The sequence below is a fragment of the Choloepus didactylus genome, chromosome 19 (genome assembly GCF_015220235.1).
Source record: "Choloepus didactylus isolate mChoDid1 chromosome 19, mChoDid1.pri, whole genome shotgun sequence".
Taxonomy (NCBI): domain Eukaryota; kingdom Metazoa; phylum Chordata; class Mammalia; order Pilosa; family Megalonychidae; genus Choloepus; species Choloepus didactylus.
In genome coordinates this window covers 244,919-255,815 of record NC_051325.1, presented here as the reverse complement: position 1 = coordinate 255,815, position 10,897 = coordinate 244,919, and the positions used below count along the sequence as shown (strand labels likewise).

Genomic DNA, 10,897 nt, shown 5'->3' with positions numbered 1-10,897 from the left:
GTATGGCCACGCTTAGCCTTTTAAAATTAGTTCAGGGACTAAGGGGACTCGACTTCCATACCCTTCAAGACGGATTGGTTTTAGGCGCCCCATCTCTTGAGCTGAAGTTTTACCTACTCTAATTCATCAAATCTATGTTGCGAATAGTTTTAAGAGGCCCTATTGTTTCCTGAGTCACTAGAAAAGAGGAAATGCTGCCAATTCAACAAGAACAGATCATTTATTGTTACACACCTCCTGACATTTTATATGTTAAAATACAAGGAATGTACGTTTAAAATCGATTAAATATGGCGGTTGTTTCGTTACTTTTCTTATCTTGATAGTTCGGGGCGATGGGCTTCTGTGGTTGCTGCAGCTACTTCAGTCCAAGAGGGGGGCGGCGCCTCCAACCCCAGCCTCTTCGCGAGAGGAGCCACCACCACCACTAAAACATTCCTTCCTTGTACTAATTCGCCTGAAGAAAGGCGTACCATCGCCAGACTTCGGTACTTCCGGGAGTTTACGTCATCACCCTGCTCCCGTGAGAACGGAAGGGAGGTGGTGCGCGGGGTATATGAGGCGGCAGCGATTGACGCAAGATGGCTGCTGCAGCTGTTTCTCTATTGAGTTCGTTGTGTTCGCGACCTGCTTCACAGCTGGCGGGAGTGGGTCGCCGTCCTGGCCCGGGACGCGCAGGGTTCCCCCGAGGCGCGGAAGCTGCTACCGGTGATCGCTTGTGCCCACGCGTCCCTTCTTCGGGGAGGGGGAGAAGGACGGGAGCGTGCCGGCGGCGGCTGGCTCGCAGATACCAGGTAAAAGTTTTTAATTGCGTTATTTTATTTCAATCAATGAAAATCAACTTATAGAGATGTTGCTGTTGCAGTAACAACGCATTAAGGTTCCAGAAGGATTGTATGTATTAAAATTGTTTGCAGTCTCATGCATTCTTGGTGATTGAAGGTACTTGTATTGGACTGTTGGATTGCTAGTTCTTTCTTATGGTTCTTACCAACTTGCATACATTTTTATAATTTGATAAAAATTTTCGAAAACATGGGTGTTTTGGAACTTTTAAAAGCATGTGAGAATTATCAGGTCATAATAAATGTTATTTGAGACCTTAGTGTACATCAGACAAAATTCTATGTGCTTTGTATGTATTAACTCATTATTTCTCACAGAACGTTATATAAGAGGTGGTCATAATTATTGCTCAAATAGATGAATGAGAAATCTTAGGCAAAGAGAGAATAAGCGACATGACAAATTCTGGCAAAAGTTGTCACTCAGTCATCTTCAAGGAGTCTCAGAGGATCATCAGTTACAAGCTTAAGTAATAGGTAAGTCCTCTTAATTGTTCCCACTCCACAGAGTGGAAAATGAGAGCATAGAAAGGTCAAGTCACCCCAGAACTCAACTGTGCATTCAACTCTCAACTCTCCAGCAGGTTATCCTGCTTCAGCTTTTGCAATGAAAAGGCTTTGAGAGAGTTAGTACACAAACACTGTTCACATTTGGGACTTGCATTTCATTTACCTCAGCCAATTTCCTTTTTGAAGGGTGCTGATATCCTAATTCTGTGATGATATGGTCTTTATCATTTCTTTGTTTGAGATCAGGTAAGATGTTGCCTGAGATTGGGAATTTCCTTCTTATCGATGACAAATAACTATGTAATTAAGTATAGAAATATCTGGATCATTATTCCAGCTACTGGTCATCTGGTAACATTTTTTAATTTATATGGGTCATAGGTTTCACTCATACTTAAAATGAATATATGATTTAAACTACCGTTTATTTTAGGCTCACTGTCTTGACTTATCAATCAGGACAATTTACAGTCTTTAAACTAGTGATCTAGGTATGTGGAGGACATACCACTCTTCCCTTAAGTGAAAACCAGAAGTTGATACACTTCTGGGTTTTCCATAGCTTTATGTGTATCAGATTCTAGCAGTATAGAATCTGGGATTGGGGAGAAGTACAGAAACACATTATAAAAATGGAGCATCTTTGGCCCACGGTCCCTCTGATTCACAGAGCTTTGCTACCCAGGCCTTTACAGGAGTTTAGAAGCCCTCTCTAAAAGAACTGACCCATGTCCAGAACACCTGAACAGCTGAGGATCCAGCAAGCTTCAAGCCACACAAGATGGACATGTAATGGAAGGGAAGAAACAGTCAGCACAGACTTATGTTAGACCCCATGGCTTGAATGTGTGTATGTCCACTGGGTTCTAAAGTATTTGCTATTCCAGGGACCCTGGATAAAGGATGTCTTCTAAAGTATTTTCTATTCCAGTGACCCTGGATAGAGGATGTCTTGATCTACACTCCCTTTTTTTAATCTTGACTCTGATATACTAAAAGTATATTTTATAAGAATCTGTTAAACTGAAGCTAGAGCTGGAGACATAATTGGCTTTTGAGAAACATTAGTGCAAACTTGCCTTTATTATGTGGAAGAACCCATTTTTTACTGCTTTAGTTTAAAGTTAGATTAAATAATTTCAACAGTGGTGTTTGGGGACCTTATTACCTAATTTTCCATCATTTGTTCTAGACAAGTAGGGCAAATGTTAGGTAAATAATGTTTGTGATGTTCCAAAACCTGAGGTTCTTAATTCCTTTACCACTAGGAACATGTACGTTAACAAATCATGGAGTAGTGGAGTTCATTGACTAGTTTGAACAACCTTGGCCCTCTTGACACTGTTCTGGAACAGTGCTCTTGGCCTTGTCAGTGAGGGGGACCTAACATCTCTTTGAGATCTGGGTCAGTTAAAAGCCAGACTTGGCAGGGACCTTTTTCCTGTGCTGAAAACAGTACTAGTTTCCTTTGTGATAGTCCTGATGAATCACTGTGTCCTATATCCAGTGCTTCATGCAGTACTTTTTGAGCCCCTGTTATTGGAGGGATGCTTGCATTTTATGTGTCACACAGAGCAAATACTAGTCTTGTGTATCTTTTCTTGCCCTTGAAAGTGATATTAATTTAACTCCAATTTTACTGGATTGACACTGTTCTGGAAGAGTGCTCTTGGCCTTGTCAGTGAGGGGGACCTAACATCTCTTTGAGATCTGGGCAGTTAAAAGCCAGGCTTGGCAGGGACCTTTTTCCTATGCTGAAAACAGTACTAGTTTCCTTTGTGATAGTCCTAATGAAGGGAAAAAAAATTCAGAATACTAGCTAATATAAAACTGAAAGGATGTTAAACTTTGTTGAAGTAAAGAAGATGATTACCACAGTTAGATTATAGTCTTGAAATTTGTGTGAAATAATGTCACTATATTTTTATTTCCTTGTACAGCCCAGTACCAGAAGCCATTTGTTTCTGATGCATGAAGGAAAATAAGATTTTGTTATATGAAAACATTTTTCCCCAAGTGACCCTCATACCATTGTGAACATACATAACTTATTCAAGAAAGCAAAGAGGGAAACTGCCTTTTTATTTCTCTTCGTTGTGAATATGTTCAGTTGTTGTCTTGAAACCTGTCTCAAATTCCTGCTGTTTTATGTTTTGGATGTTATCTTGTCTTCATCAGGAACTGACCTTTCCGTAGAAAGATCTGGGACTCCAGAATGATCAGAACAAGTAATAAATTTGTGCCTTCTGTGTCAATAGACTAAAAAAAAATTTCCACAGGGAATTAATTGTTCAGATCTCAGTGCTTTATTAAGTGATTCATGAATTGGGTATCAACCAGTCCATAAAATGAAGTGGAGTCGAAGAGCAGCAGCAAAGCTTATAGAGGTGGAACAAGGAAGTCTTAAAATAATCTTATTGGTTGGTACAGGAACATTTTCCTTGGCTTAGCCTTGAGTCAGATGAACTAAGCTACAAAAGGAAAAGGGAGCTGGTGATTATGATAGGTTGTTCTCGGATTTCACATTCTGGGAGAACAAGCACTTACAAGAGAAAGGAATTTAGTTAACCTTCAGTTTGCTGACATAGAGTTTAGCATGAGGGACTCCATCTCATGCCTACTTAATTTATTGAACAATTCCCCCCATTTTGATCTGTCTTTTGGTAATTGAAAAGTGTGATCAAAATTTTTGGTACTGAACACCACTCCCGCTTACTGCCTAACGTCTTGTAGTAGTAATTGCAAGTTGTTTTGATGTTGGTTATGATGTTGTCAAGTTTTACTTTTTCATTTTTTTTTATTTTTTTGGTGTTCCTGGCATAAAGAAAGCATTTCCTGGTTCACAAGCAGCTGGGTACTCCTGTTTAATACCCTTGAAAGAAAAGAGTGCACCATGGGACTATAATGAGTACTATGAGTAATAAAGTGCCCAAATACTATCTCTTAGTATGGTTCTAAAGTCAGGTCCCATGATTTAAACCAGCTGAAATGAAAGTTATTTAAAAATGACCCTCAGGAAAACCTTACCTTTTTGAGCCATGTTGGCTTCTTCAGTTATTTCATGCAATTGTGTCTCTGCTACCCCAGAGAGTGTTTACTCAAGTACAACAGATGGTGTTGGCAATGGCAGAATGCTTCCTTGTTCAGATAAGTAATCAAGGACAACAACGCTATTGTCTAAAACAAGTTTAGCTAATAGTTCTAATGACTGTCGTGGCATAGCAATAACTCTAGCAGTAGATTCAGCAATTTCTCCTATTGTTATTGATAGATATCTAATCATTTTTTCATGATTACTCAAGCTAATGTAGCAGTAACTTGCCAAAAGAGGCAAACCTAGAATCCTGAACTTCCTGGGTAAGTCCCATTTTGTCTGAGAATGAAGATTGAGGTGAGTAGAGTATAGATTGTAAACTTCTGAGGGGGCAGTGAGAAGACCAAGTTTACATTGTCCAGACATTTACCAGATAGTAAGGCAATTTAGTGACCAGGCAAATACCTTATCAAAGCCTCCTCAAATGAAGATAGCCTTGCAGAACAAGGTAACTCCAGGCAAGGTGATGTTGTTTATAGACCCAATATTATGAATATGGTCATTTGTCCTTAAGTAACCAAGGGTCTGTAATATTGGCAGTACACATAAGTTTTTTGTGTTGTGAATCTTTGGCCTAACAAGGTTCTTAAACCTGAAAGTGGATATGCATTTTTCATTTGACTTGTATTTTGTGGAGGTATATGCACAAGCATATTAAGGTCTCCAAGCTCTTCTATGATATCTTTATAATTTTCTAGGCTAGTTGTGTCTACAATGAGGTTATAGGTCCAAGAAAGATTAGAGCAGGGTAAAGAGGACCTTGGGTCTAGTATTTGAGTTTGATACGAAACAAATGGTGCAGTTTGATCCAGAGTGACTAAAGCATTTGTGACTAGAAAGAGATTTGTTATGGGTAGAATATTGGGGTTCCCTGCATTGTGCATAGATCAGGGTTTATAGTGACAAATCCAATATTCTGTTAGGTTACCTCCCTTTGAAATGACCTGGGTGAAGTGAACAATGATGTTGCCTTTTTAGGCCAGTTCAAGGACAAAACATAGGAAATAGAATGGATTTTATGCATTGTAAGTGTTAGTAAGATAAAGACTGTGTGAGGACTTGTTCCATCATTTTGGGAATATGTAGTCCACCTCATGACATGGTCTACTTCACTTCCTGGCTAGTTTGATTATTAAGTCCCCTGAGTTAAAACAAGTCCAGGACTCTGTTGGAGGCTTTTGAGTTTAGGTACGTGAGCCCTTGGTTCAACACCCTTTAATTTAGTTGCAGTGTCAGAAGTTTGGAGCAATTGGTAGTTTCCCTTTTAATCAGGTTCTTGGGCTATCTTTTGTTGGTATCATTTCTAGTAGACCCAGTTTCCTGGTTCCAGATTATGATTAGTGGGGTGTCTGTCATGTGATTCAGGAAAGGTGTCCTTTACCTGTTGGAGATAATCTCTGGCATAATGCATTAAAGATTTGCAAATTGGGTCATGTCATTTTGTGACAATAAGTGGTCAGTGTCAATTAAGACATAGGTCTGCCAGTAACAGATTCATATGAGAAGAGTTTGTGTTTCACAAAAAGAACGCTAAAAATAATCATCGTGGCCAAAGGTAAATTTTGGGAAGACCAGTTTCTTCAGATAATTTAGACAGTTTTACTTTGTCTGTAACCTCTGCTGTTTAAGTAGAGGCTTTGTACTGCATGAAAATCCGTAAGAGCATTTAAAAAAATATTTTAGTCTCAGTTCTTTCTGTGTGAACTTCTATCTTGTTGGCAACCATAGATGGGAGTAAAGTGGCAGAAAGGTCATTATTTACTTGTCTGTTTTTAATTGGAGTACCAGAAGATATGAGGAACCATCTTGTTTCCATAGCATGTGAGGTCATGGATTGGACCAATAGCATATCTGTTATTAGTATAGATATTAACAGATTTTCCTTCAGCTAGAAAGCAGGCTAGGGTAAGAGGGTAGAGGTTATTCTGTTGTGCAGAAAAACATTGTGGAAGGCTACCTCATTCATTCAGTTCATAGTGAGTAGCAACTGAATAGGCTGCTTGGAATTTACCATCAAAATTTCTATCGTAAGAAGGATTAACAAATAGAATGACATCTAGGTTGGTTTTAAGAGCATGCATGAAGTCAGTAATTGTGAAGTTACCAATTTATAGTTGTGGGATTCTGCCTCATTAGATAAAGGTAGGAGAGTAGCAGGATTAAGAATATTTAAGCACCTTAGGTAGAGATTATGAGCTGAAAGTAGAAGGATCTCTTAAGAAGTCAGATTCTGGAGGAAAAAATGTTGGGTCTGCCTAGAGTTGTGGTTGCTGAGGCTATAACTAATTTGGCAGCTTCTGCTATAGTTTTTACACAATTTGGGTAAGGCAACAGTAGGCAATAGGTTTGGAATTTCTTCTGTGTCCTTGAGTTACCATTCCTAAGACTTGCTTAGGTAACAGGGCCTCCCTATCAAGGATGACAGATTCTGATTAAGCCTTTGTGAATAATTACATTGCCAAAAAGATAACATTAAATAATAGTTTCAGAATTCTGGAGGAGTCTGGCAGGGTGATAAAAATGAATGCTACTTGAATTGTAGGTAGTTTAAGGAAAAAGGGTAAGGGATTCCTTGTATCTAGAAAGTAGAGCTGTAAAACATTGGTATTAATCCAAACAAAACTATAATAATTCTTTATCAGTTCATTTAGTCCTAGGTAATTAATCCTTGTTTCATTTGATCTTGTGTTAGCAATCTCATGAACCCATCAACTTCTACACTTGAATTCTGGAAATGTTGGCACAGTCCGGTGGTATGATTTGAAAGTTATTTAAGCAATGTCATTAGAAGCTGGTGCCTCAGAGAACTTTATATAGTTCTTTTCATAGGTGTCTGAGATAGTCCTTTCTGCTGAACATGAAGGACACAGGCCTGTAGCTGATTACAAATGTTTTCAGGGAAGCATGAGAATAAAAACTATCTGTAGATGACAGACTACTTTACAAATGATCTGATGAGTGTTCATTAAACATAAAAATTTTAAGAATAACTGGACTTATGAACTATAATATTACTGTTGTCAGGCACATAAGTACTTAGACATCTCATGGACAGTGAGGATATTGACAAATCTCTAAGAACTTTATATAACTTCTGATATGTTTATATTAACATATCCTATAAATTTAACCATAGGTTAGAAATCCTTTTTAAATTGGTAACACTTCCCATGCAACTGATAACATGGAATAAACCTAACTAGTTTTAGCACCTTTCTATTTCCGAGGTTTTAACCTTGGAGGAATTTTTTTTGAGATTTCCCAGGGCCCTCTGGAAAATCCCAATGACAGTTTGAGTTTAAGAAGATATAACGTCTTATTAAGAGCAGACCAATAATCCAGGAAAACTCATTTTAACAGGGAGAAAACCAAGTTCTAGTTTTGCCTGATGAGATACTGTCTGATGAGAAAACTTAAAAGTCCTATAAACCTATCAAATTTTAGACCTTAACCATGTCAAATAAAATGCCTTTTTCTGTAATCTTGCTACAACTTTCTATACCATTAAGATGGTCTTACATACTCCTGTTTCTCATTCTGCAGTGTTACTTTACTTTAAGACAAAACTGCTTCTTTTCCCTTAACAAAACACATCTTGCATACTTTACATATTTAAGTTATCAGAAATATCTTGAAAACTGTCTTCAAGCTACCATCCATCAAAACACAATTATTCTTTAAATACAGATTTATACTTTTCATCCTCTTAGAGGTCTACTAGATATAATGCTAGTTTATTTGATCAGTAATCCTGTATAAATTTAGGAAGAACACACCCAAGTGGAGTAAAATTATATGCCTATATAGTTCTTAAATTGATAATTCCAAAGACATTGCTATTTTTATTTAACTAATAATATTAAATTAATCCTGTTTGCCAAAGGTTTTCTGAATTATGAGAACTTTAATTTTCTTCAAAACACTCAAATTCATTCTATGAATAGTCTTTTTTCATTGGGAATTTTGGTTTCCTTAATTTCTGGAACTTCAGGTGTACTAATTTTCATATAAGTGCTTATTTATCCTTGTCAGTTTCAATAGAGCTCTTTTAAGGAGTTTTATAAGTTAATTTGGTAATACCATTCAGAGGTAGGAAAATATCATACAATATATCTACAGACAGAACTGAGTAGAGAGCTTATAGCTTTAACTTAAGAATTTTTGCTGTTTAAAAGTGTTTTCTGTAAGGCATGACACAGAAGTCTCTTGAGCTTTAAATTTCTCACTTGCCTTTTGCAATGAATCGTTTAATGAAACTATTTTAGAATATTGGAATTTCTTAATATACTCATAGTTGAGCATGAAACATTTAGAAAATATTCCAAATGATTTAGTACATTTTCATTACTCTAGAAAAGAAACAAAAATAAAAAACAAAAACATCCTCCCTTACTCCTTAATACCCCCTAATATTGACCTATAGTATTGGTGTGGTACATTTGTTACTATTGATGAAACAGTATTAAAATATTATTCTTAACTATAGTGCCATTTGCAATAAATACATTTATTCCCATAAACTCCTCTATTATTAAATCTTTGTAATAGTGTCATTCATTTGTTACAGTTTATGAAAGAACTTTTTAAATATTTGTACAGTTAATCACAGGAGTTGTCCACAAGATTCACTGTGTTACATATTCCCATGTTTTAATCTCCAGCTTTCCTTCTAGTGACATACATGACTCTAAACTTCCCCTTTCCTCCACATTCACAGAAATTCAGCATGGGATTTCTTACTTGTTTTCACAATAAAAATCCTTTCCACTTTCTCAAAAAATAAAAGTAGAATGAATTCTGTAGTTGTGCATATGAAAGTACCATATCCCCCCAAAAATCTGTCTTTAAAGGGTTCGTGGACCCAGTGAACAAAGGGTTCATAAAAATAAGATGGAGAAAAACCAAAAATTTGAAATGGATAACCAATATTCTCTATTTGAAAGAAAATAAAACCAGAAAATATAATTGATGAACTGAAAATTAATGGGAAAACTCTTCTGAATAAACTTGTCACAAATTTTAAAAATGTACATTATGAAAAAAATAATGAATATATTACATAAAATTGCTAAAGTCACTAAGCCAAACCAATATTCCTAGGAAAATTATTGGCTTTATATTATGAAAAATACTTACGATATTTAAAAGAAATAATTAAATGATATTAACCCTTACCCCAAGAAGTTAAAAGAAATACAAGAAAGCATCATTTGAGGAAATATAGAAGGGAATTAATAGAACAAAGCAAAAAATAAATCTTTTATAATTATAAAAAATGGAAGAAATATCTAAGATCCAGATCAACATGTCTAATAGTTCTTTCTACAATGAAGATAATGTTCTATATCTCCACAGTCCATTATAGAAGCTACTAGCTACATGTGGCTTTTGGGCATTTGAAATGTGGTTAGTGCTTCTGAGGAACCAAATATTTTACTTTTACTTAAATTTATTTATTTCAAGTGTAATGGCCACATGTCCTTTAACTGTATTCAACGTTTACAGTATTGAACAGCACAAAACTAGAATCTTGGAGGAGGCAATTAAAAGTAATGAAAAAGATTCAAGACAAAAATGGAAAAAGGATGCTAATAGTCAAAAAAGGAAATGACTGGTGAAGCCAGAGTTGACACAATAAAATGTAGGATGTTGGTTTAATACAAAAAAATGTGAATATAGCCAGGACTTATAAAAGTAATTAAATGAGGCTTGCCCACATCTGTTGTTTGGAGAACTCATCAGAACTCAAAAATTGGAAGACTCAGTGAGGTCAGCCAGGTTCTGAGACTGGTTCCAAAGGAAAACAGCATTTTGGTCTTCTCAGAATTCTGCCCTCTCCTGCTTCTAATATAAATTGTTTTGGATTCCTTTTCAGACATTCAATAAACCTAATAAAGTCTATGTTCCAGGGGTCACACCCTGATATGCAGATAATAAACCTAGTCAGTGCTTCATTCTGAGGGACACTAACTTGTTCATGTCGATTGGAAATACCAGACAATTATAAAATTTTAACCCTCTTATGTTCAATAATGTAAAGCCATTGTGAAGGGCAGTGTTGAAAATTCACTCATTCCTTTATTCATAAATCCTTTTGACTGTATTATGAGTACTAGGAAATATTACAGGTCTTGGAGATTCAAGAGGGAATGTAACACATTGGATCTCTACAGGGAAATGGCTGAAATTCTCTGAAATAAATCTGGAAATAAAATAAATGGAGGATGAATACACATGAATGTTTTCCACTTGCCTAATGATGTGACAAGAATACGACAGTTTACTCAGATGAATAATAAAGGCTGAGAGTGGTAGTACCCCCTAGAATAGGTTAAAAATGATGCTAGTTATTGTGTGCAAAATTGGAAGCCAATTATATTTGTTTTTGAAAAGGGGAAATTATACTCTCTAACTACTTGTTAAATTGCACTTGGAAAGTTATCACTTC

The 10,897-nt window shown here is 36.3% G+C and overlaps 1 protein-coding gene across 3 annotated transcripts in view; it reads left to right on the top strand.

The window, feature by feature from the left end:
• The first annotated feature begins 574 nt into the window (after positions 1-574).
• Positions 575-10,897, top strand: part of LOC119516126 (zinc finger protein 596-like) — a 117,729-nt gene continuing 107,406 nt past the window's right edge. For all 3 annotated transcript variants that reach the window (XR_005213198.1, XR_005213197.1, XM_037812337.1), the window contains exon 1: positions 575-794. Coding sequence is in view for 1 of the 3 variants with exons in the window: in XM_037812337.1 (XP_037668265.1) it covers positions 582-794 (213 nt within the window). In the remaining 2 variants the exon portion in view is untranslated. The remainder of the gene's footprint in view (positions 795-10,897) is intronic.